This window comes from Labrus bergylta, chromosome 1, assembly GCF_963930695.1.
Source record: "Labrus bergylta chromosome 1, fLabBer1.1, whole genome shotgun sequence".
Lineage (NCBI taxonomy): Eukaryota > Metazoa > Chordata > Actinopteri > Labriformes > Labridae > Labrus > Labrus bergylta.
In genome coordinates this window covers 24,222,007-24,249,225 of record NC_089195.1, presented here as the reverse complement: position 1 = coordinate 24,249,225, position 27,219 = coordinate 24,222,007, and the positions used below count along the sequence as shown (strand labels likewise).

Sequence of the window (27,219 nt, the reverse complement as noted above, 5' to 3'; positions counted from 1 at the left end):
CTTGTTGTTTATGTAATTATTTTCTTTTTATACAGTGACTTGAACAACCATACACATGACTAAACATGATCTCTTTCTTTTTAAATGTTTGAAATAACCGATGATCTTTCCAAAAAACGTCCTTGGAAAAGATTAGGAAAGCACAAACCTTTGAAATAAATGTTGTAAAGTCATCTCTTAAATATGATTGTCTCCGTCCACATTTGACTGAAGAAGATCCTTTGGATGGAAACGGTGCCTTTAATAAAGTTGCTCATTGGGAGCTGAACAGTGTGAGGACCTTTCCCTTTTTTCTGCCAATAAGATTGTTTCCCAACATTGACCATTTAACACAACACGATCTATCACTGAAGAGAAACTGTAAACTGCTGTATGGACTGCACTTTAAAAACACAAAGACAAAGATGACATGATAATGTTTATACTTATCCTTCAAACATTTGATCAGAATACAAATTTTAGGTAAAGAAATTGTATGAAGTACAATAGAAAAGTTAACCACATCCCATTTATGTGATGCAACAGAACAAAATGTACACTTCATCAAGACATCAAATCAAGAAACGTAAAGTGAAAAAGGTAGCGGAAAATAGTCTGAAAATGTTAATACTCTTATTTTACAGAGTTACCTTTAAACTTGTAAGAAACCATTAAATGTTTTGTTTCAGCAAATCTTCACTTCTTTTTATAAAGGCTGTTATTAAAAAAAGGGGACAGGTATCTATTTACCTGTGAAGAATATCCAGGTAGCCTAAACATTACACACACTTTTTGAAATTGGTCGACACTTTGAGAAAAATGGGCCAACTAACTTATTAGTGATGTGATAAGATCCATACTACGATAATTGCAATTTTTTGCCTGATCTAATTTGTCGTTTTATATTAACAAGTAATAGTATTCACAGTATTTTTCATAGTCAGATATCAACATTAGGGAGCATAAAACTCGCCAAACACAACAGAACTACCTTTCCTGACAAATCTATCAACAATTCATGTCAAACGGCAAAAATGTAGTTCCAGTCCTTTAATACAGAAATGTATGGTGAACATCTGCTCGCCTGCATGCAGAATCACATATTTAGGTGAATTTCTTGATGTAGCGGAGTTTCAGATAGGCGATGATGAGGAATATAAACGTCATAATAATCAAAGCCACATGATTTTCCCACAGTCCCCAGGTGGTGTACTCTATCCCCAGGTAGTCCAGATACTGCTCTCCTGTACATCTGCAATAACACAAACACATCAAATATCAACATGTATACCGTTTAATAAAGTCAACTGTACTTCTGACTAACATTTCTGTTTTATTCTGAGGCATGATGGACAAGCAAGGTTTTCTTTTTTAGATTTGTATAAACTAGAAAAATCACAGCCATAGCTCATACAAAGTGCAAGTCTACTCACGTCAAGCCAGCTGTGCTCATGCTGCAGTTTGTCTCTGTAATCATGAAGGTTGTGTTTCGCATTACAGATTCCTCGCAGAACTTCAAGTCAACAAACTCGTTGATCTTCAAGGCCTGAACACAGACAACACCTTCAATGTATGCTGAGCAGAACAAAGTCAGATGGTAGTGTGGATTCTAGTCTACAAACTGTGTACTTGTCTTCAGTAATCAGTGGAGGGACATGGGCGGTAAGGAAATGGTTCACACTCCTCTGAGAGAGATAGCTCTATAACTTAACCGGAATTATTTTCAAAATCGTTCTTTATAATTGACTTACTGCGAGGCCATATCGAGGAATGCTGAGGTACTTCAGCCAAGCCAGCCAGTCCATGATGCTGGGTAGGTTCACAAGAAGACCTGAAAAAATCTATTTAAAAAAACAGACAGACAAGGCAAACGGAATCCACAGGCTCTTAATCTAATTGTTGTATAAATTGCAACATTTATTATGTGTACATGAAGAGTGCAAATTAAAAAGATAATGTATAAACATCGTAAGGTTCACAATTTGTCTCAAATCTTGTCACAGTGACATTTTAACACACAGTATCCTGTTCTTTTATTAAAGGTTCATCTTAAATATATTTAATTTGCATTTGTTTATGTCAGTCTTATATCCTTGCTAAAACATGAAACCTTTTTTTTTTTCTGTTTTTCTTGTTTTTCCATCGATAGTTTGAAGAGGTTTTGTGCATGAAGCTGATTCGTTTTGTTGACAACACTTGAAATGATGTTCAGTTCTTTATGTATATATATTTGAAGTTATTTTATCATCCTTTTTGCTTTGATAGGACAGCTGGAGAGAGAGAGGAAGTGTTAGGAAGAGATAGTCTGGGATGAGATGCAGCAAAGGGCGGAGGTCAGTTTCGAACCCTGCGATGAGGACTGTAGCATTCGTACATTGGACGTGCGACATTACCCCTAAGCTATCTGGCGCCCTCAGTTCTTTATATGGAAAACTTCAGAAATGATTAGACCAATGATGAGACTTTCTCACTGAGTTGATTCATATGTTTACTTTTGTGTCTAACTGGATACTTTTTCTCTGCAAATAGAGTGCAAATTTTAACTAAACTACCTGGAAAAAAAGTCCTTAAAAGAGAAAAATTAACCAATACGTCGCAATCACTTTTTTGTCGTTGTTGCTATTGCAGATTTTCTCTTCATTTCCAATTTTTGTTTTTATCAAATTGATACTTTAAAACAGATGGCAAAGATGTGATCTACCACATATTCTATTTAATTAAAGTTAAAGATCTGAGTGTTTCTTTCAACCCTGGTGGCGTCTCTCACCATCATGAAGACGAAGGTGATGGTCATGAAGATGTTGGCGAGAGCTACGACACTCTTATCAGCTGAGATGGCCATGGTCATGGCTGTGGCTGTGTACGCCACCAGAGTCACTGTCAGCGTGAAGACGAGGAAGGCTGCTGCCGAGGATTTGAGCCCTGAGGGGACATTTACACACACACACACACACGCACGCACGCACACATGTACACACACATAGCAAAGTTGTAAATTGAGACTAAATACTGAGACAGTTAAAGTTATTCATTGCTCTAATGTTCGGATCATTCATTTTATTGTGTTTTTATTCCTACCGATTAAAAAGTAAACAATGCAGCTGAAGATGATGGAGGTGATGGTGCGCAGAGTGATGTCAGACAGGATCTTAGACAGGAAGTAGACGGACACCCTGTAGTAGCCACTGATGTACTCATGCCTGTCACAAGAAAACCCAAAACAGAAATGCCATCTTAGCTGTCCCCACTAGGTCCGATCTATAATGAATTATCCACATCGATGTTGTAGTGATGTCAGTGTCCTGTGCGCTTACTTACACAAACAGTTTCCTTTCAATAATGAAGAGCTCGGCTGCAGACACTGTGCTGAAACACTGGTTGGTAGTGATGAAGAAGAGGGCACCCATCCTGTAAGAAGAGACAAAACTGGATCCTTGAGTCCCTCTCTGACATTTGTTGCAACATTTGTATGTCATGTTTTCCATAAACTTTAGGATGCTGGCTTCAAGTGTTTCTTAGAGAGAGAGAAAACAATAAAGCAGGCAGACAAGTCATGAACAACTATAGTAAATAAAAACTGGCATGTATCTGTAAACAAACAGCAACTTAAAAAAAGAGAGCTGCAGCCAGTTGCTGAGCGACAGCTTCTTCCACTTTGACGTCCACCTGTTAGTTACTAATGCACTTTCAATTAAGTTTCTCTTCAGACCCTGACATTCATTCTCTGTCCAGAAAATCAGCAGCATGCCTCTGCCAGTTCCCTTCCACTTATCTCTACACCTGGTTCCAGAGATTATTGACTGGGCTCTTTGCCTTTATTGGACAGATGTCGAGTAAGAGCTCCATGAGACTATTTTTCTCATGTCTTTAGAGTAAATATGAAGCTTCAGCCAGTGTCCTGTTAACATAACTTAGCAAAATAGCTGAAAACAGCTAGCTTAGCTACAATGACAAAATGCTACAACCCACCTCACCTACCAGTAAATGTAAAGGTCACTAATTGACCTGATTTATCCTGTTTAATCTGTCGAAGCCATGATAAAAAAATAACAATCAACACAATTTGCTTCTACATGTATAATAAATGGCATCTTCTTTGAGGGTTGACATAAAACGGCAGGAAAGTTCAGTGTTCTGCTCGATGTTTGATATTTCTGATATTTTACAACCACTCGGATTTATTTAATAAAAAATGTTGCGGTTTGGACCTCAGAGGGTCCAAACTTGACAGAACAAAAACATAAAAACACATTTTTTCAGGCATGTGACCCACTGAACGGCTCTGCGACTCACTTTTGGGTCCTGACCCAAGAGTTGAGAACCCCTGGTTTACAAGAACCTAAAAATAAAAATGGTAATAAAATTACTTGGAAAAATGTAATTAAATCAAATTGCATTGTCTTAAATTTAAGGACAGCATTTGACAGTCTTGCGCTGACAAAGAGTTGACTGAACAGTCAAAATGATAGGTCATGGTACCTAATATCCTGTACTCCATACAGGGACTTCAAAGTGTCTGACTCCACTATTGCCCTGAACCCAGTGAAACAAAGGGAGTGGTAAATAACTTGAGACATTTAAGCCCTGTACATTGGTTTCTGCCATACTGCTTATGCATTGACCATGAATATAATGACATTAGGTCCTTATACTCTACTCAACCATGCACAGGGAGAACAGAGGGAGACCATTGAGATTTTTGAGTGCTGCACTGGGCTTGTGAGTACCAGGTTGTGCCCAATAGAATATGGTAAGAGGATTAGCCATGCGCAACTAGCTCTACTTTTCACACTTTTTTGTATTTAACCAGCGACTCACTCAGAAATCCTGAACAATCATGAGGAAGTAAGTTGTAATAATCCACATTGCCACATTGTACAGCCATATAATACGATCGATTCATGAATGATCTAAATAATCTGTCTGTGAGCACACTGTAACCAATGTACAGATTATGAAAGCAATAATTTATTTGAGATTATTCAGCATTAGGTTCGCCTACCCTCTGCCCCACATCCAGTTGATAACACTGCATGTGCTTTTCTGGACATAGGCTCATATATTTCCTGTATGTGGGAAATACGCTGAATTGGTGCACCTGTAAGATGCTGTCAAATACAAAAACGTTTTCTGATGTTATGCGCAGTGAGTTTTGCAACTGCTGTCCCACCTGTTCTGGATGCCACTCTGATCATCTTTAACACCGAAGAAAATGGCTCCTACAACGAGGCCAAGGAAAATGTGGACTCCCACCTGCACAGACCAAACATGAAACATCAGATTCAATACATAGTTTGTGTTTTCCAAAGTTTCCCTCTAAACAAATAATTGAAAACATAAAGTGGGCGGTGCCATCTAAATAATAATAATATATAATCAGTTAGAGGATTCTGATGTAAATGTGGCTATATTGGCATATATTTGGTCAAATCTGTCAGGATTTTTATTGAAACTAAATAATTGTCTGACCAACGTCTTTCAGACTGTGGTAATTTAAAGGTGACCATACGACACTTTGCAAAGACTATTTAGACGTTTCAAGATGTTTAACAATTTGCTGTAAATGAGTGATACTTTTTTTATTAAACCAATTATTCTAAGTGTGGACTGCAATTAATTCTTTGGAAGTATTGAAATAAAAAAAGGTGTAGTGCCCTCTTTGAGGGGAAAAAAAGCCAATCTTTCTGGGGATCAAGGGTCAAGTGGACGCCCTGCTCCTCCTCCATGGAGGCCTTTCAGACTGAACAGGCAGAACGGCTGGTGGGGGAAGATGATAAGAAAAGAGTGAGAAAAGTGAAAGGGACACAAGTTTTAATCCTAACAATTTACAGATTATGACAGGACTAAGCGGTTCCCAGGGTGAAGGGATAAGTTAATACGGTTGAGCCTTTTTCACCTCATTCCCCACAGCCCCTCATGTGAAAGCGGGGTAGTGGAGTGATAGGTCATGACGCCATCATGTGATGAGTCCCGGACCAGGGCCAGGGGGCTTTGGACAGATATGATATCAGTTCAGATCCTGGCCCAAAGAGTCAAGAGTGGGGTCACAACAGTCACCAAAGCCGATTAGTGAGCCCATGCCTCCCAGAGCACCTCTTGTAGGATTATTCTGACTTATTTGGGGCCAATTAGCTGTTAATAATTCTTAAAGTGAGGAGACTTCTGACGGCATTTTGCCGCCATGGGGTGACTAATGAGAGCATTAAGTCTTGACCTTTCCAAAGTACTGTCTGTGTATCATGTTCATGATGATAACAGCACAGGCACTGAGTAACTTTGGCTCTTTTCACTGCTGGGAGAGATTAAACAGAGTAAAAGTGATACTACGTTTTGTTTAAACCCTTTGACAAAAGAGAAATTAGTTTATAATGTTGACTTTGAGTTGGTTTCATCAAAGTTATGAAATTAGGAACTCATTTAATTGAAATATTGCTTTTTTTTAACGTATGTTTTAAATAAAGACTGTAGGTCTTAGATCAATAGCAGTTTAAAAATAAAATTGCTAGACAGGTTTTTGTTCTTTTGGAGCTGCGCTAACAGGCATGAATAATTAGAAATCTAACAGTGATTACATTTTTTTAATACTTCCAGCTGCCGCAGAAATCAGTATGGATAAATAATTGATTAAAAAAGCTAGCAAGGCTAGCCCTTCTGTTAAGCCATCAAACTATTTCCTTCAGCACAGCTTGTGAATTATAATATATGAGAGTGGTATTAATAGCCTCATTTCATTCATTCAAATGGGATGCTTTCATCCCTGCAGCATGCAAATAATAAAAGGTGATTTCTTCCCCCTGTCACCCTTTGTTATTGATGCCTGTAATGTAATGACTTATGTGTTGACGGTCAGTATTTCGAAAGTATTACCTGGGCCACAGATATTTGGGGGCTCAACATGAGGTTCTGGAAAGTTCTCTTGAGCACCCAGTGTAGCTGGTGGAAGAAAGAGCTGTTGTAGGTGATGGTGCGGGATTTTGGGCATAAAGTACACTCCTTATCCTGTACAATGTGCTCCAGCTCAGCTCTTGTGTCACTGAAGTAGCTGCTGTTTCTGAACTCCTCCACCAAGCGCTCCTCGATGCTCTGTCGAGAGCTGCCGGGCTCCTCAAAGTCCACATCTTGGCATTCACATAAGAGGAAAAACGACAGGTGTACATCATAAAAAATACTTCAACAATCGACACTAATCATCCTATAAACAATTCATTTATTTGATTTACAAAAAAGAACACTATGGATTTTTTTTTTTAAGTAAGTAGTTCTTATTTTGGTTGGTTTGTGTTGATCTTGTTTACCTTTGTTTACATTTGTAGAAGTTGCTGTTTTTGATAATAGTTACACTACCTGATTTATATTTACATTTATTAATGACATTAATGATGGTCATGCATGGTTATCACCAGAGTGTGGTGAGCAATTTAAATTAAAGAGGGCAACGTTTCGATCTAAAAGGTCTTCCTCAGTCCCTGTGAGAAAGACCTTTCTCTTTTTTCTGCAGTTACAACATTATCTTGACAGAAATTTTCATGGAATAATCTATAAACTCGTTCACCTTCAGACGCGAGCATTTTGGTCATGGTTGTAGCCGTCGAGTCTCCATTAATAACGTCCAGAAAGAAGTCTGCTGGGTTGTTGTGGGGCTCACAGGGGAAGCCTGGAACAAAGACACAATTATTCATGCCTATAGCGATAAATTAAAAGGTTACTTTTCTGTTTTCTATAGTTTTGCCAGTTAAGCTTCATTAGATTAGAGCTGCACACACATCAACATTTATTACATTAAATTGACATGAAAAAATAAATAGTATCTTGTGATGATTATAAGTTGTGAGACAGTCACCGATGTTGGCAAAGTAGTCCAAAGCGTTTGACGCTGGTCCATGGTAAACCATTTTACCACTAACCAGCAGAGTCAGAGTGTCAAACAGCCTGTAGATGGAATATCGAGGTTGGTGTATGGACATTATTATGGTTCTTCCATGACCGGCCATTCTGACAAATAAAGAGACAAAAAAAGGATGAAAATATATTATAAAAGAAAAAAACAATAAAGCTGCTGTCTAATTGTGTATTGAAATGCAGTGAACCAAGACTGTTTTAAAAAACTGACAGAATCACTTTACAGATAGCAATTCCACAGCAGGATCATACTGAAGCACCGCCGTCATTACGCCTTTGTACCTGCACATTGCATCAGTCACGGCATAATATTGGCGTCCCAGTGTGTGATTTCACATTGCGTCACGGTGTTGCAGAAGTGAGAGACAAACGAGGTGTAAACACACAGCAGGAGCTTCACTAACACACACACACACACACACACACACCCACACACACAGCACTGATCCACACTGACGTTTCATATCGCCACCGTCTCCCCCCTTTACACCTCTGTTAGCACGTCCGATTGCAGATCAGCGGCAGAATCACTTTGCCAAAACATTCTGCTTTTGTGTGTTTCACGCTGCTCTTTATCCATAAAAAAATAACAATTTCTTCTCCAAATTAAGATAACATTTTCAAGTGTATATGCATGCTTTAGCTGAAAAAATATATATTTAAAGATGCATTAAATAAACGAAAAAAAGCTAAAACCGTTTTTCCAACCAACAATATAGACTGATCTAACTATCTGTTATAATTCATCATTAAATCAGAGGATTGGATGAGAGGCTTTCTATGTACCTTTTCAGTAACAGCAGGACAGAGTTTGCAGTGCTGGCATCTAATCCTGTCGTCGGTTCATCCAGAAAGAGAACTGAAGGATCGATAATGAGCTCCATGCCGATGTTTGTCCTCTTCCTCTCTCCTCCAGAGATTCCCCGTGTCATCTGTGTGCCCACCTGAGGAGAAAACAGCCTCATCATCAGTACACCCTGACTCACCCTGACTCACTCTGAGGCTCACCTGGTGAGTGTTGAAATATACATGTGTGTAGTATATTTACCTTGCAGTCAGCCACCTTGGTGAGACCCAGCTCTTGGATGAGGTGATTGACCCGAGCCTCCTTCTCGCTCTGAGGCACTGAGCTCGGCAGACGAAGCGCTGCAGAGAAACGCAGATTCTCCCTCACAGTCAGGGTGCCCATGACAACATCATCCTAAGAAAGAAGAGCAGAGCACAGGCTAAAAGGTTGGAAACACCAAAGTGGTTAGCATAATAGTTTTTTCTTTTTTCTTTTTACAAAATCTGTATGGAAATCTGCTTCATGCTTCAAACTTACAAGGAATCAAACAAGACTTTAAATGGAAGAAAATGTTGCACAATATCTGCTGGTTGTGTAGTATAAAATCTGTTTTGTAGGTTGTGAAAGATCTACCACTTTCACATCTGCAGCTTCTATTCCATGCACTGAAAGTGTTTGTGCAAGTAGATTTATTTAAGCGGTTAAAATGCACCTGAACCACGTAGCCAGAGAGGCACTTGAAGTTCGGAGGCTGTGGTGCTCCGTCAATGAGTACTTCTCCCGAGAGACCTGAAGGATCCTTCCTTGCAGCCAGAATATCCAAAAATCTTTGAACACACAAAACCAATGCTTTATACATCAAGACAAATGCAGGCGAACGCTGTGAGAGATCAGTTTGATACTCACGAAGATTTTCCACTTCCAGTAGGTCCAAGAATAGCGTTTAGGCCGGGTCTCATGATCCCACTGCAAGATTACAACATACAAAAACAGTTTAATATGGTTAAATGTATTTAGAAGCTGAGATGGGGGTGAGTAATAATGTTTTGCATTCATCTCTTAGCTTATTTTCCCAATACAAAAACAAGGTGTGTGAGGTAAAGTCGTACAATCCGATAAAACTTAGAGGAACTTTGAATCATTTTACTCCTAACCCTTTTTCTTACATAAAGCTAGGATTGGATCAGACAAGGTCCTCCAGGTGATAAAGCTCAGATTACTTTTTTTTCTTAATTTCTTCAAATGAAATAAAGATCATTAAAAGATTTTACACTTTCAAAAGCGCTTGTAGAAAGCCGCACACACACACAATAGAAAAACTATACTTTCAAAACCGAATCCTTTGACTTCAGAGGGAACAGTTTCACAAAAGCAACCAGAGAGTCAGTGATATAAAAAGGAATCAATAGACTGAATAAAAGCCTGGCAGTGGATCACGTGATGGTGTTTAATTCGCTTCCCTGGCAGACTGCGCTGTAGTGCATCAGAGAGATTATATGCAAGAAACCATGCTTAATGTCCTATAATTAACACTTGGGCTGGAAAAAGGTTTCAACAGTTGTGTGAAATGATTCATTCTTCCATGGGAAATGTCAGATGTATTTAATACCAACAGAAAAAAAAACTATTCACTATTGTTCTGCTTTGTATAAAGATATAATGATCCATACTGACGAGACATGGAGCACCATGCTCTCTAGGAACATAGATGTTGTATTAAGGATACCAAAGGATTAATGCAATCCCATTTCTCTTGAGTTAAGATATTTATATTTAAATTTTGTGTTTCTGTATGTTCAAAACAATCACCAAATTCATTAAACGTTTCTTTGCATTTTTCATTAAGAAAATAGCTTGTTCTAAAAATTAAATGAAATCAGCAATTGAATAGCTTTTAACCTGAACACTTAGAGTAAATTAGAAGTCAAAACAACAACTGATCAATGTATTGCCACTCAAAACCTATAAATTATCAATATTTATGTTATACTAGTCTGTGCATGCCTGCTTTAAAACAAGTGTCTGAATACAAAAAAGAAGAAATGCGGATAAATAATTAGACATATTCAGCTAGTAAAGACACAAAACAAAGATTTATTTTTTGTAGAACTGACTTGAGATCGACCAGGATTTCCCTGGGACTGGTTTTTCTTTTGCAGAGGGAGCCGCTCTTCAGCTGCACTTTGTAATGGATGTTGTGGAAGCTCACGGTGGAGCCAATCGGCTGCTTGTTCTGGTCCATGGCCAAGACGACCTTTGACCTTGCTATCCCGTTGGTGCCGACATCTTCTATCATTGCAATGTTGACGTGATTGACTCTCTCCATCCTCCAATGCAATGAGATATCCTGTCAAAAGGGAACATATAGACAGAAAAAAAGAGTAAATGGCCGGGTATTTTGCACGAAAAACCCAAATATATGCTAAAAAATCATTTTAATTAAATTAAATAAAACATCAACTTTATAGGAAAAAAGCTTTTTTATCACTACAAATGGCAAATACAACATATAGAATTGATCAATCAGAGTATTTAACCAGAGATAAAAACACATTTGAAAAAAAATACAGATATATTTGTAAAAATGTGAATTTTTGTGTGTGCAACTTGTGAATTGTTGAAGTGTACTAAACAATTGTAAGTAAATTGTAAGTAAATTGACTTCTATGCCTTCCAATCATTCCAATATACATAACAGGAAATGAAAAAAATATTTTGATGCAATTTTCATCTTCTCATTAATATTCTACAAGTTTGATTAACTTCTCTACTGCAAATTGTTTTCCTTCCCTGAATGTGTTGGTTTTCAGCAATCTGCTATTTTTTTTTCAGTTCTTAAATTGTGTGGCTTGCGTGTCTGATAACACAACTTTTTTGTATCGCTGAGATAAAATGTCCAATGATGTCGAATGTAAAAAAAAAATAGAACAGACATTGTATAATACACAGTAGTACGTTTCTTTAAGAGTAATAAAAGTAACTTTCACACTGAAATGAACTTTAGAAACTCAAATACTGCAAATATATGTCTACAAGTTCTTTTTTTTTTTCCAAACAAAAAACAAGACCTATTTACAAAAAACACACATGGTACAAACCTACATTCAGTATTTTTTTCAATACTGACTACACAACTCATTCTCCTGTAGTTTTATTCTAATGTATGCAGTTGAGAATTAACAGCAGCACTAAAAAGTATAAAAATGTTGTCGGTAGTCCAGTAAGTCCAGGCGTCCATCCCCAATCAAACAAACCCCGTCTTGTAAAGCACCAATTTGAAGAAAGAAAAAAAATGAGTTGCCGAAAACCTCTGAAGCATATGAAATGCAAAGTAATGAAAGGTTATGTTATGGGGACTTACCGGGCTGGGAGACTGTGAGAGCCTTCAGTATCGGAGTCCTACTGCAGCCTTCAGGAGCTGTGCTGCTGCAGACTGACGGAGCAGAGAGACTGAGCAGGTTGACTAACATCAGCTGATGACAGCAGGGACAGGTGCCTCACCATCCAGCCGCACACTCAGCTTGGATCAAACCAAGGTTCACACTGGTTTAACCCTTAACCTGCCACTTGAAAAGATAGGAATAACTGAGATGAAGAAGTCTGTTTTCACACCAGTAACATTAGTTTCCATTTATTTCTGATCATTGTAAAAGTCTAAAACCAGACCCATGAAACTTAAAACAGCTGTGCATTAACACAATCAGCATAATTTCATTTCATTCTTTGTTGTCTTGTATTATAACTGCATGACAGAGCAGAGAAGACCTAAAGTGTAAATTTGCAGACTTGTAAGAAGTAATCAGATATTTTATGACAACTTCTATTTAATGATTTAATGAAAACTTATTAAGTTTGGCATCAAAACTAAACTTTAAAGTACCATAAAGGAAATACTCTTACAGAAAATCACATTTTAGAAGTCTGTTTTTCTATGTTGTTTGATTCAAATGACTGATGATTTACCTTTTATGTGACAAAAGTCACATAAACATATGAACAATGTTGATTCTGATTTGCAAAAAGTCACATATGGGGTCCCACAAGGCTCTGTGCTGGGCCCAAAACTATTTATTATGTACATTAATGATATATGTGATGTTTAGAAAGTACTAAAGTGTGTTTTGTTTGCCGACGACACCAGTTTGTACTGCTCTGGAAAAGATATTGAGCAGCTCCTGAGTGCAGTGGACAAGGAATTAACAATTCTAAGAAATGGTTTGACATTAACAAGCTGCCATTGAACCTAAGCAAAACAAAATGTATTATCTTTGGCAATAGAAAAATTAATAAACAGGCTAAACTCAAGATCAATGATGTTGAAATTGAACGTGTAAATGGAAATACATTTTTGGGCATCATAATAGATAATAAACTCAACTGGAAATCACAGATACATAATTTAAAATCAAAAATATCAAAAAACATTGCTATATTGTATGAAATGAAAAATATTTTGAATCAGAACTCACTTTATATATTGTACTTCTCCCTCATTCTTCCATACATTACGTATTGCGTGGAAGTATGGGGTAACACACCCAATTCTCATACAAGCCATCAGAATTGTGAATCATACCAATTACTATGAATCAACAAATCCTCTATTCATCAAACTACACACTTTAAAACTAGAAGATCTAGCTGACCTCAACACTGCTGTTATAATGTACAAGGCACAGAATAATGCACTTCCATACTGCATCCAGGAACTGTTCAGGGCTAGAGAAAGCAAATTTAAACTAAGGGGAACATGTATGTTCAAAAATTCAAGGGCAAGAACTAACACCAAAAGTAGGTGCTTATCTGTTAAAGGGGTTAACCTATGGAACAACTTAGACAACGAATTAAAAATGTGCAGCTCAATTAGAAAATTCAAAAAACTGTTCAAATTCAGGGTAATAGAAAAATATAAAACATCATTATGATAATGACACCAACAGCAGTACTAATAGTGTTGCTATAATTATATATATAATTATTATTTTTATTTTTTTCTACTGTGTATTGTTTTAATGTGTAAATCTATATCAGTAAATGTATAACATTGTGTATAGAGGAGCCTGTAGTATAGCTAATGTATATTCCTATGGTAATATTGTTGCTCTATGAAATATGGAATATAAACATATAGAAAGTATATAATAGTTTATAACTATAGTCTGACTATAATTAATCATTTATGGAAGCTTTTCATTTATTTATTTTTTTCCTTTTATTGTTTTGATTTGGTTAACTGAAAACTGTTTTCTGTTTTGTGAAATCAGGTTACTTTGTTTTTTGTTTTTTTTGCAGCTATTCTTGTTTTGATATACTGTATAAATGAAATGTTCAAAGGGTAGGCATAATAAGCCTCGGCTTCATCCTACACCTTTTCGGCCATTGTTTTTATTTTTTTATGTTTTTATTATTGTTCGTGTATGTTCTATGCTTTGTGGTCATGGACCGAAATACTACTAATGACTCTGCAAAGTAAATAAAACAATATAATAAAGGAAGTGAAGTGTATGACCTACATCTGCAATTTAGAGGTGTAGAGTCTAATGAAGCATGAAGCTGAAATAGTGAAGTAGGTGCAGGTACATTGAAATTGCAATTGATCACCATACTTGGATGAAGGTAGTTTTTACTTGTAGGCTAAGTATTTCAACTAAAAATTATAATATTTCTATATTGTATCACTCAGTATGCAACAAAAACGTGATTAATTGAGTTAAATCCATAGTGAAGACTGAGATGGATTACAGGTTAGGTTTTTTTATGACGTTTTGAGTATATTTAGCCTACTGTCTAAAAATGCATAGCTACAAATAAATGGCTACCCTGTTACTCTATCACATAACCACTGTGCACCAAGAGGTAACACAAGTTAGGCCTACTTGAGGTAAAAATATGGCCAGCGTCCTTTAGGTCAAAGCTAAGTGAATGTGGGTACAATTAGCCTTTATCTAAACCCAATGTTGCCTAGCAACACAGGTAGCTAAATTCAGTTATTATCTAGCTAATTTAGTACCTAATTATTCTATTTATTTTATTGGATACAGAAAATGTAGAAACATTATTGACCAGCTTATTTGAGTTAATAAGCGTCCGAAACATTTAGATATCTTTGTTTGCTGGATGGTATTGTTGAAACAGTTTCATATTATCATCATATTTACATATAATAGCCTAATTCAGGTGAATATATATTTTATTACCTGAATTTGTTTTTCTCCTTCCCTAAAATGCAAGTAATGCTAACCTGCTAATAATTTGTGCTAAGGTGTTGCTGTTGTCAGCAGAGCTACATATTTGATCATCACTAAATCAGTGTTCAGGCTCTTTTCATGAGCACAAATATTAATTGCATTAAAATTGAATAGCGTCGTTTCCCATGTCGTCTAAGATATAATTTAGTAAATGCTTTTTAGTGAACAAAATATTCACATTTTGATACACTCAAACTTTTTAATGGTTGTTTCATGAAGTGGCACTTATTTTATTTTTTAAACTTTATTGAGGTGTCACAAGCCATTCGACAATACAGTACTGACAGGTTGCTGTTAAAATACCCAGATCAACGCTCACAGCTTTATAGTTATATTTGGAAGGCAATGAAAATGTACATTTAATAAGAACCAAACAGGCTGTGAGTTTGAACAGTTGAGGAGGCTTGTAAGGAGGACGTTTTAATAATACATTTCTTAAAAATAAATCAAGGTTTATTTGACATGTGCTTGAGAGGAAAATTGTATTTACAAAACAAAATACAGGTTAATGAAACAGATGCTTACACAATAGAACAATGCCACTAAATAGTAAGTGTTGTATTTATGTGGCTTTGAAATCCTCAACTCAAAGACCAACAACAGAGCTGTTGTTTTAACAGTTTCTGTCTACCAGAAACAAGAAATTAATCAACTGACATATTCAGGAAAAGCCATACAACTGAATAACTCCTTTACTGTACCTTTCAGAGTTTGTATTGTTTTATTCTGGAGGGCATTCAAGCAAACATTCACATTGTCATCCATGGCTCTTTGCTGAACAGTTCTCTGCTGTTGTATTAAATATGCTTTGCTGAGAATGACACATAAGGAATTTAAATGAGGAATTACTGTTTGTAACCAAGGTACAGTTAAAATGATGTAGCATACACAGTACAAACATGTATGCAACTTCCTGCATGAATGAGAAATTATGATAAGAGATTCTCTTTAGACCAGTTATACAGTAAATGCAACCATGACAGTTTTCCAGATGTACATAAATAGAATTATTTACAAAAAATAAACTGTACATTTGTGTACCCTGAACACCTTTTAGTGCCCTAACACGATCAGTTTTTACTAAATACAGATATTAACACTTAAATACAATCATGAGGATTATTTAGGTTGAAACAAACATGAATAACTATAAAATCTCAATCTTAGACACTGAAACAGCACCAGGCAACACCATTCACACATTTAAAAGACACAGAACATTAAGGATTTTGTTCATTTCTTCTTTAACCCTAAGGATTGTGCAATAGGACGTGAACACTTTTCTGTGCAATACGTCTAAGTGAAAACTCCACAGCTTACTGAGTCATTAAGAGCTATTTACTTCCTTGATCACGGTACTTAAATTACAGCTTCACGTCTTGGTGTTCAATTAACATTTACGTATATTTTGTATTTTTATACAAGAGGTCCAACGATTCCAATCAATTGACAAATACAATTCACTTAAAGTGTGTTTTTCCCCCATGTTCTTTGCTTGTAGTCCAACTGTTAAATGAATCCAAACAAAGTCAAGATTGCAGGCTTGAGACAGCTGGGAAAATCCAGTTGAACCTTTTTTTTTTTCTTTTTGAAAATACAACTTCTCCATCTCTAAATTTGCAAACTTGTAAAATTTGAACAACTGAATAGATAAAAAAATATCAATGGCTGACAGTCAGGAATACTCCTTTGAAATCTTAGGCGATGTAGAGCAGGCTACATATATGCAGAGTGACCATTTGCATGTCATGAATCCATGACTAACATTTAAACACGTCTCAGCTTTTAGCACCTGCAAATACATTGGCGTTCTAGTTGATTGACTTTAAATAGAGAGAATATTTTTCATATTGTGCACATCATGAATTCACTGCCCATTCCTCCACAGCGGGGCAAATATCATGTTAGAACTCTTAGGTATCAATGTCAGGGCAAACCACGCTCTTTATAATTTTTTTCACAAGGGCACTATTGTTCACTTATATTGCACACATAAAATAGGTCTATAGACCTGCACATTTTTATCCAATGTCCTGCTGACTACGCCCAACGACCACTCGACACAAAATTTCTGCTGAAGGAGAAACTTGAGTCTGAATTTTCGTGTTTTCCCCAAGCCCCAAAAGGCACCACAATAATTGTGCTGTTGTCCTCTGAGCCGTACTGAAGAGCCTGAGGGAGAGGAGAAAAACTGAATTATTAAACATAAAAATGTATAGATAAACATATAAAGGTCTGCCTACTGGTAATTTTCAAGCAGGGCTCTTTAAACTCTAAGATTTAATCATTCTGTTAGACTACAGATAACCTAATGTTCCAACACTGTAATGCATATATCTCCTCTGAGATGTTCATCTATATGTTTGATGTTATATTTCTAGCTACAGGTCCATAGACGTTTTATTGTCTGCCACAAACTACTTTTACAAACTAAACAAAAATCCACCACCTACCACACCCTGTGAGGCCTTCACCCACCAGAAGTAAAAGCCCAAACTATAATAATAAAAAACAATGATGCCTTACCTGGTCCGATATTCTCTGTGCTGCCTCCTTTGGGTCGGGGCACTGATTGATGATGTTGCAGATCTCTTGGCTGTTCATAATAAAGTTAACACCATCTGTAGTCAGCGCCAGGAACGAGTCATAGGAATGGTGCAACTGAAGAAAGGGCAAACAACATTTAACACTTCTAACTTTAGAAAAGATGTACAAGTAGACTAGTATATAGTTAAAGGTCACATATTATGCAAAATGCACTTCATGTTTCTCTAACAATAATATGTATCCCTAGCCTGTCAACAAACCCCAAACATTTAAAGCTACAGACACAGTAAAAGCAATCCTCCCAGACATGTTTTGGATATGCTCTGAAACAAATTTAAACTGGTTTAAAAGGAAGATAATGTTATACTTTTAAGACTTTCATTTATAATAAGGTCAACAAAACAATTTGGTGCAAAAGCAGAAAACCAAAAACTACATCTTTGTACCAGTACACAAAAATACTGTTCATGCCAAGCATTAAGGGAGGGGTTTGCGTACATGATTGAGTTGATCATTCTGTAAACATTTAGAATATTTGAGCCTGAAACGCCAAGTGAACAAACATGAAGTATTAACCTTAGTTGTGACTCCAATTTTATTAAACCTACCGTTATTCTCTTGGTCTCAGGCTCGGCAACGACACCCATGTTCTTCAGGTCGAAGTCTCCGATGCTGCGCGTCATGGCCAACCTCCCGTTGACGTTTGGTTGTCCCAGACTGTTCCAGGTAATAAAACCACCACTCCTCTTTATCCTTGAAAATGGTGTAGATGCAGAAAGACACACAAAAACAAAAAAAATCACATTTGTGACATCGATGGCAATGTGTCAGGTAATTTTACAAGCCAAATAGAGATTAAAAACTGCCTGAAGCAATAATAAGATATGAAGAAATAGCGGAGATTACAAAAATAATAACTAAATAATTTGTTGAGTTATATAAATAATATAACTCATAATTTCATTTTATTTACCATTTTGTACCTTTCGCACAATTTAGAATTTATTACTGTAAATATTATTTCTTATTTTTACCTCATTTTATTTTATCTATTTTGGTTGTATTGCACCGCGGGACGGAGACAAACGCAATTTCGATTCCACTGTGTGTCTGGCATATTTTGAAATTGACAATAAAGTTGACTTTGACTTTGATAATATACCAGTAACTCAAACACTTATTTTCAGACAGGAAGTCTCTTCAAAGACATGTAGTAACACAAGAGAAAATGCAGTATGTTCATTTATTGACTTGTCTTTAGAAACAGCTGTGTTTTCTTCCACTATCTCTCACTGAGAAACTTCCTCTGAAAAGAAAAACTTGTTATAATTGTTAACATCTCTGTACCTCTCTTTCTCATCCTTCCTCTCAGGAGTGTGGTCAACTGTGAGTTTTAGAGCCTTGCCCTTGCGGCACAGCATGGCCCTGCTGTCGCCCACACTGCCCACCACCAGCTCAATGCCGTCTCTCAAAAGGGCCACAGTGGCAGTGGTCCCTGCGTTCACCCCGGGTACTAGACATAGACATTTAAGGAAACATTAGAGATGGAACATGCTGTTTTTAAGGTCCATACAATGGTCACTCTTCACAACAATCACAGGGTGGGTCTCACAGTCTCACAACCACACACTAAAACATACAGAAATGGGAGAGGGAGTCACAAAGTGGACTAACAGCAAGCTAGAGATTACACAATAAACAATAGATGGGGCAGTCACACATGCAGGTCGAACTGTTGCAGCAGAGGTAAGGTCCATAGCATTTTTTCAGAAGGGTCATGTCTGAAGCCTGCTTCGTACTGGAGCATTCATTCTATGCAGTACCTATGTCATAGCCTATTAAAGGGGCCTATGCCATGTATACTTGTCCCGTTTGTCCGTGTTACCAAAAAGCTAGAATCCTTGGGGTTTTTCTGGCTTATGCATATATATTAACTTTACATTCTGTTGTAGAACTACGGTGTCTATTACAAAATCTGTGTTACACCAAAAGAGTGCAAACACATTATGCTGGTTAACATTGCCATACCAATAACATACCATTCAAATTTTGCATCAATTTGAATCCAATGTGGTGTGACATTTAGCTAGACTAGAAATAAAATACTAAGTTGATTTGGGAGATTTGAACATGCACAGTGTCATCTGCAGGTTCAGTCTGAAGCTACTAACTGAACCAATCACAGCGGATATTAAACCACACATTAACTTTATGTTTATGGGGGTACAAGTTTGATTAAATACATGAATAAAGTAGCTGGTATTTGTAGTTTTGCCTTGTAGCCTTTCTCTCTTAAATGAATAATTCAGATTAAAGAGGGTTTTTTTTTTTTTAAAGATAAATATCATATCTGTTCAAACATTAACAGATTGCACTTGTGTTTAAAGTTTCACTGCCTGCAGTCATCAATCCTTTCTTTGTTTGTTCAGCCATGGTAACTGTTTAGCTGCATTCAGAGAAAACAGAACACCGCCTCAAGCACTCTCCCTTTCTAGACTATCACTGCTCGGTGACACTGACATATATTTCCCAGGAATGTTGACTTGAAATTTGGTTTAAAATCGTAAAATATCGCACAGGCTTTACAGACTTTCATTTAACTGAAGATTCTTCAGATTATAACTGTCAACATACTGCATTCTCATGGACTAGATCTGTCACTGACAACCACACATATCTCATATAGCTTGTCAAACATAAGCACTGTTGCACAAGAAGCTTTGCAAACACTTTTTTTTTTTTTTTTACAGAAGAGAAGAAATAGAGGGTTAGAGAGAGAGAGTGAGATGTGAGAGAGGAGTTAGAGAAAGAACAGGAACCTTCCAGTAGTCCAGGATTTAGGACCCGCTGGACTCTCCTTCAAAATTTAGCCTCTCGCCATCCACATTGGTGCCAAGGGCCTCCAGCTCTTAGCTGGGTCAGCAGCTGCCGTAGATAACATGCACACACACACACACAGGCATATTGGGACATTTCACACAGCGTGACCGATATACGGCCACTTAATATGTATGCTAGCTTTGAACAGATAGTAAGACATAATAGTACTACTTGAGAAAGCTAATTTGAAAACGTCATATTTGTCTATGGGGAAATTTTATTTAAATACTAAAATAAATATCTGCAGATTGACAAAGTGTCAGCAGATCAGTGACAAACTAAAGGAAAAACAACAAACATAATTCCAAGTGTTTGGTCAATGTTCACTGCTGTAAACTACAAACGTCACACTCATCAACATATATTAAACAACCCCTTTAGTCATGTATGGAAAACCCCACATTGGCTATGTTTACCTACACATGTACTCTGTTTTTTTCCTTTAATATGTTCCCATTTTGTGTGTTTAGACGCAGCATTGGATGCAGTAAGGCTCTAGTGTTTGCTCTACTTGTAGCTGTTAAATGTTCAGCAGTTATTCAGTAACTTTTGTAAAATGACAGACCTCTACCAAAGAGTGCTCGGTCATGTCAGATGAGAAATCCAAGGCTTGAAAGCCTAAGTAGAATGAGTCAATGAGGTTTAAAGAGAAAAGCCACACACAATTCATACATCAATTACATATAAACTTGGGTGTGTTTGATATATAGAGTTTATCTATCAACATGTGACATGGAAGGACCTACCTTTTGGGATGAAGTGTAAGTGCTTTGCAAAAGCTTTGTCGACTTCAAGGAAGGCTCTTGTTAAAACTAGCTCCAGGTTGGACTCTTCTGCCACAAGGTCCCTGAAACAACAGCCAAAAGAATTCATTAAAATAATATACGTATCAGCTATCAGCATTGATATATCAATGGAAGAAGATTTTTTGCAGTCATCTAATAGTTGCAGAATTTTAAATGCTTAGTCAGTCGTTTTTTTTAGTTGCCTTATTTAAAATACATGAATCTGTGATTACAACTTACTTGATGAATTTCTCCATGTATTTTTCACAAAAGTCAGCTGCTTCTGGACCCCCATGTCCATCAAACACAGCAATGTAAAGGATGCTGTCAGTCATTTGGGAGACCTGGAAGCGGTCTTCATTCTCCCGGCGTTGACCGATTAGCGAGGCACAGCCTATTTTTGACAGACTGACTTTGGGAATGGGCTTGCCGTAGCGAATGCTGGGCGGCAGCAGGATTGGCTCATCAATGCGATTGTCCCAGATGCCAAATGAATCCCAAGTAGTGGGGCGGCCGCTACTGTCCGCATCAAAGCGCGTGTTGCTGTTCAGTCTTCCTGAGGGGCTGTTAAGTTTCCTACTGAAGATTGTGAACTGGAGGTGGCTATCCTGCTGGAACGGATGTTGAAAAATGGCATTTGGAAAAAGACAAGCGCGGCCAACATAAGAACCACTGCACCTTGCCAGGCGCGCAAAGCGGGCTGCTGACATCCCCCTGACAGCACACAAACACTGGAAAACCACTGGATGCCAAGGAAGAGGGGGGGGGTTTCAGTCCAAACCTAAAAAGACAAAACAGGTTGACACTAGAATCAGATTTCAATAAACACTGTAAGACAAAAAGGCATCTTAAAAATTACTATTTTGCATCTTTACCCATCAAAAGCCAGATATTTTATTTTTCACAAGGAGTAATCGACTCAGTATGTTTGGGATTTATGTCTTTAGTCTGAACATATTTACTTATATAACTTAAGAGTTTTATTTAATATAAGAAACAAACTCAATTGAATCATGCTGTAGATGATCATTAATGAAAAGTTGTTTACAAACTCACAGCTGATGGAAATCACCTTGACATTTAAACAGCATAAAGAAATTAAGAAATAAGTAAATGTACTGTCAATTTACAGCCTGTCTATACAAAATGAGAGGAATATAGCAGTAATGTAACACTATTGCTGTTGTATATTAACCAAATTGTAGTAATAATCATAATAAAATCAACATTTAGGTTACAAGCATGATGCAACTTCAGACAGTCATTGAATAGCAGCTTAAACAGTAAACACGTAATGTAAACACACGTCTTATGGAGGTTTATCTGCGTGTCGGTTCTAATGGTACATCTTCATACAGCTTTTTGTTGTTAAGAAAAAAACAATTAGATAGAGTTAAGCGCCTTGTTCGTTTTGTCGGCATTAACATTAACTAGCTACATAACGAGTGCTATCCTTAGCGGACTAGCTAACTGGCATTAGCAAGGATTTCGCAGTTTCGTAACCCTACGCAGACAATGCTCTTAAATCTAAAGTTGCGCGTCAAATAAAAAAAAACATACCTTTGATGATCAGGATATTTGATTTATTATGTATGTGTAGGGTAATTCGCTAATATCTCTCTAAAAAAAAAACAACCTCCGCCCTCGTCTCGTCCCCGTGCTGCGACCCTCAGTGTTATCAAACAAGGCCTCTGATGCGGCCGCGCCAATCAGAATGCTGGAAACGTATACGCCCACTTTGTGCACACTTGCGCCGTGCAAATGATTGGTCGAGACATAATATTATTGACAGCTATAAGCACCAATCCGTAGTTCGGCAACTGCTCGTAGCCAATCAGAGAATGAAAAGGTAGCGAAGAAGTTTTGTGAGTTTTGCTTCTCCAAATACACTTTCAATATTGTCTCCTTGTACTATTCTAGTACACAAGTGTAACAGGTGATATATCATCCAATCAATTAATTACTAAATGTGCTATAACCTTTGTATTTATGATCATCACGCCACTAATTTTTAGATTTTACACGTCATTTGAGTCCCTGACCGCATTGGTATTTACGACTGCCGGGCATGCCTCTTGCTGCCCTGCTGTCTTAGGACTTAGGGAACAAGTAGGCTATCTTGTGTTAATTTTAAATACTTTTACCAAGTATTCTTAATACAACACTTTTTATCTTACAGCTGTAGTAACTGTTTACCTTTTGGAACATGATTCAAATTAAAACTTGTTTGTTTTGTACAAATAATATGTTCCTGTAAATGCCACACAATAAACATGAACTTCTGTACTGAACACTTTCTTTCCTACAAACCAACTGGCTCTGGATATTTATTAATAAGGAAATACTTTTAATGGTAAGGTTAAGCTGCTGTGGTAAAGGCTTGGTAGAGTCGTCTCCTCTCAGATGGAAGGTTGAGGGTTCGATCCCCAGCTGAGCAACCTGTCCGATGTGTCCTTGGGGAAGACGCTTAACCCTGCATTGCTCCCGCTGCTTCAGTGTTGTACTTACTCTCTGATATATGTCGCTTTGGATAAAAGCGACCGCTAAGTGTGTCATGAACGGTTGGAAAACAAGGAGGTGTGGACCCAAGAGCAGAATTAACAAATATATTTAATTAAACAAAAAGGAAAACAAAAACTCACTTCAAAAAATCCAACCAGGAGAAAACAAGGCGCCACGAATAAACTGACATCCGACACACATATACAATGAACTGACACAGAAGGGAAGAAACACAGAGACTAAATAGACACAGGGGTAATCAAACACAGGTGAGACTAACAAGACAGGTGAAGACAATGAGGGCAATCAACACTGGAGGGAAACACACAGAGGAAGGAATGAACACAAGACAAGAACCACTGAGGACAACTACAAAATAAATACATTAAACACTGAAGACACACAGAACTCAAGAGTGAACAAAACACACTAGAACATAAAGAAACACTAAAAAACAAAACTAAAAAAGACCAAATCATGACAAAGTGAATTGTAACATTGTAACATGTGAAATAAGACAAATACACACACATACATCTGAAGTCAATCAATGATAAAATAAAGCACCTCCTTAATCCAGCTGACATAAGTAGGTGGGACAGAGGACTTCCACTTTAAAAGTATTAGTCTCCTGGTTAACAGAGTTGTGAATGCTATTAACTCCTTCTTAGCTGAAGACAATTTAAGCGGAATAGGTAGCACCCCAAACAAAGCCTTGAGAACATTAGGGACAAGATTTCCACCAGTTATCTTAGATAATGCAGTAAAAACTTCAGACCAGAATCTACTCAAAGAAGGACAGCACCAGAACACGTGTGTGTAATTTGCTGGTGCTTGGAGACATCGGTCACATAAAGGAGACACTGTTCCAAAATGTTTTGCCAACCGAACCTTGGTGCACACTGAAAAAAAACTATTTGTTATAACTTAAAAAAGCTAGTGTCCTTAAAATGTTAAGACTGAACTTAAAATGATAAGTTGAGATATATTTGTGATTATTCCAAAGAAATACAATTTTCTAGTCAAATAAACTTGACATCAAGTCAGTTGTACTAAAATCTTTAACAAAACTTTTGATCACAATTCAGTTCCTGTGAAATTATCTAGTTGAGGCAAAATAGTCTTTCTATTTCTTTTGACTTGAAATCAAAAACGAAAAAATACTTTATTAAAAGTTGAATTAACCTAAAATATTGAGTTAAGTGAATTCATCAATTTAAATTGAATATGTATATCTATATATATATATATATATATCTATATATATATATATATATATATATATATATATATATATATATATATAAATCAACTTAAATCAGTTTAGTTTAAACATTTTTAGTGATCCTCTTTGCTTTTGCTTTCAACTTCCTTTCAAATAACATTTTAAAAAGGTATCATCTTTACAGGTTATTCGTTTTATCATAGAAAACAACCAACTTTTGTTCTTAAACCTTTAATAGCAGATTAGATCAAAAAGCACATCTAAACATTTACAAATGTTTTTTACATAAAATACTGTGCTAGCTTGTTGGTAAAAACATTTCCACCCAAGAATGTGCAAAAAACTTTCTTTTGCTGCATTTACCATTGATCGGTCACTTTTCTCAGCATTTTCAGATGCAGTAAACATATAAAATCAGTAATTTACACATTTAATGAGGTGGTCTTACTGTGGTAAAACAAACACTTCAGAAAAGATCGGAGACAATGTCCAAATATTTTTGGAAGCTTTCAGAAAACTCCCGACCTCAGTGTAGTGCCTACACAGCTTTACTAAGAAGTCTTTTTCTCAGTCCATGGACCCTTGAAGGTGCAGTGGTCATCACCGATATTCATTAGGTTCTTCTGTACGACTTGAAATGTGTACTGCACTTCCTTTTGGTAGTCAATGTTAATTGCATACAACAGACCCATGAGCATACCATATGCAAATAGTCCTTCATGCCATGCTGAACGATCTGATCCTCCAGGACGACCTCATTTTCTATTACCAGGATGATGGCAACGTTCGTATCCTTTGTTATGCCGTCCTCAGTGTCTGTAGATTTACAAAAGACAGCCTCAAGTTCAAGCACTGTGATAGGACGCTACAGTTCTCCAGCCATAAACTGATCCAGAGTGGGATTGTTGATTGTTTCGAAAAAAGGCCGGGGCCTGCAGAAGCATGACAGTGATCAGACGAGTACAACAACTTGTAAAATTCCATAAAGCTTTTGTTAATCTCCAATGGATCTGATGTAACACCCATGCCTGTTTCAATCTGTGGAATTACTGTAGTTGAGATATTTGAGATAATTTACTGCTTTTGTCCCCTTGCTTATAGAATTGGGACCTGGGGCGAAGGAGAAGTTCAGTAGTGTTTTGTGACATCATAAGATCATGTTTTGCCTGTAAAGACATATGTTCTTTATAGAATTTTGGCAACTTTGAGGTTGCATACAAAGAGTCCAAGTGTGCTATACATTTGGACAAGTTTGTTAGTTTCTCCATCCTAAGTGTCTTCTGATGTGCCCCATACGAAATGATCTCTCCCCTTATAAAAGCCTTCATCGCTTCCCACAGCACCGAAGCTGACACATCCGGAGTTTCGTTGACCTGAAAGAATAAGCCTAGCTGCTTTGAAACAAAACTGATAAAATCCTCATCCAAGGGCAGATGCGTGTTAAGACGCCATGGTGGCCTATAATAAACTTTTGGAAATAGATATTCATAGATACTGAAGCGTGGTCGGGCAAAACAATTGAATCATATTTACAGCAAGACATGGATGAAAGTAGCCTGTTTTCCACCAGAATGATATGATTGATACATATTCTGACACATTTCTTTACAAATTACTTAATGCTATGCCTGGCAGCGACAGCCCCCTGAGTACAGATAAACATCACCACAGTAATGTAAAAATTTACTGTAAAAATAAGATGTCAGCAAGTTGCTCTATAAGGCTTGGGAAGGTGACTTTGGAGAAATGGGAAAATGTAAGCCAGATATTAAAAGTGTCAGAAAGTTAAATATGCCAAAAGATTTTCCAAATACAGATGGACATGCACAGCCTGAATTCAGTTGGAGGAAAAGTCAAAGACGTTAGCGAGGAGCACAGCAATGTCATTTCTTATCACTTCCAAATACTATTTGTGTGCAGCTTGTGTTAATTCCCTTTTGTAAGACTCTGGTCATGCGTGCAGACAATGCATCTAGACCAGTGGCTCTCAACTGGTGGGTTGGGAACCAAAAGTGGGTCGCGAATGTGTGCCTGGAAGAGGAAATTGTGTCAAAAAGTCCATGAAGCCCTTTTTAAACATTTTTGTTTTGTTGCATTTCCTTGTTCTGTCACATGTTCTACCGTCTGAGGTCCAAACTACACAATTTTTCATTAGATAAATCTAATTGGTTGAATTGTTGATTGTATCACATATTTGGGTCGTGATTGTTCATGAAGGAGATGTTGGGGGGGGGTCTGAGACTTGACCAGTTGAGAACCACTGATCTAGACAAGGGAGTGCAAAAGCCCACAGACTTCACACATAATAATGAAGGTCCTCCAGCATAACGCCATTTGTACTTTTAACCCGCAGCAGCCTAATATCGT

At 37.1% G+C, this 27,219-nt stretch overlaps 2 protein-coding genes across 2 annotated transcripts; both read right to left on the bottom strand.

Annotated features, from left to right (window-relative positions):
• Positions 1–137: 137 nt before the first annotated feature.
• On the bottom strand, positions 138–12,152 carry abcg2d (ATP binding cassette subfamily G member 2 (JR blood group)). Its single transcript, XM_065957203.1, has 16 exons — positions 12,027–12,152; positions 10,780–11,012; positions 9,572–9,631; positions 9,378–9,492; positions 8,927–9,079; positions 8,665–8,822; positions 7,820–7,971; positions 7,532–7,633; positions 6,847–7,097; positions 5,150–5,232; positions 3,298–3,387; positions 3,058–3,179; positions 2,747–2,901; positions 1,731–1,820; positions 1,413–1,525; positions 138–1,231 (listed from the first exon to the last, which is right to left on the bottom strand). Exons 2-16 carry the CDS (start codon positions 10,989–10,991, stop codon positions 1,084–1,086), a joined length of 2,004 nt encoding a protein of 667 aa, XP_065813275.1. The 5' UTR covers positions 10,992–11,012; positions 12,027–12,152; the 3' UTR covers positions 138–1,083.
• A 2,986-nt stretch (positions 12,153–15,138) lies between these two features.
• On the bottom strand, positions 15,139–22,824 carry ppm1kb (protein phosphatase, Mg2+/Mn2+ dependent 1Kb). Its single transcript, XM_020628862.3, has 7 exons — positions 22,686–22,824; positions 21,366–21,906; positions 21,087–21,187; positions 18,808–18,973; positions 18,069–18,213; positions 17,440–17,574; positions 15,139–17,085 (listed from the first exon to the last, which is right to left on the bottom strand). The coding sequence occupies exons 2-7, from the start codon at positions 21,833–21,835 to the stop codon at positions 16,954–16,956; spliced, it is 1,149 nt and encodes a 382-aa protein (XP_020484518.1). The 5' UTR covers positions 21,836–21,906; positions 22,686–22,824; the 3' UTR covers positions 15,139–16,953.
• Positions 22,825–27,219: the final 4,395 nt, after the last annotated feature.

Bases quoted from the DNA above. Each gene is read 5' to 3' on its own strand.
- ppm1kb (XM_020628862.3), bottom strand. From the start codon at position 21,835: ATGTCAGCAGCCCGCTTTGCGCGCCTGGCAAGGTGCAGTGGTTCTTAT. The intron at 21,188-21,365 runs GTAAGTTGTAAT...CTGTTGTTTCAG, and splicing joins TACATGGAGAAATTCATCAA to GGACCTTGTGGCAGAAGAGT. The intron at 18,214-18,807 runs GTACAGAGATGT...ACCATTTTCAAG, and splicing joins AGGAAGGATGAGAAAGAGAG to GATAAAGAGGAGTGGTGGTT.
- abcg2d (XM_065957203.1), bottom strand. From the start codon at position 10,991: ATGGAGAGAGTCAATCACGTCAACATTGCAATGATAGAAGATGTCGGC. The intron at 3,180-3,297 runs GTAAGTAAGCGC...TTCTTGTGACAG, and splicing joins ATTGAAAGGAAACTGTTTGT to GCATGAGTACATCAGTGGCT. The intron at 1,526-1,730 runs GTAAGTCAATTA...GTCTGTGTTCAG, and splicing joins TTCCTCGATATGGCCTCGCA to GCCTTGAAGATCAACGAGTT.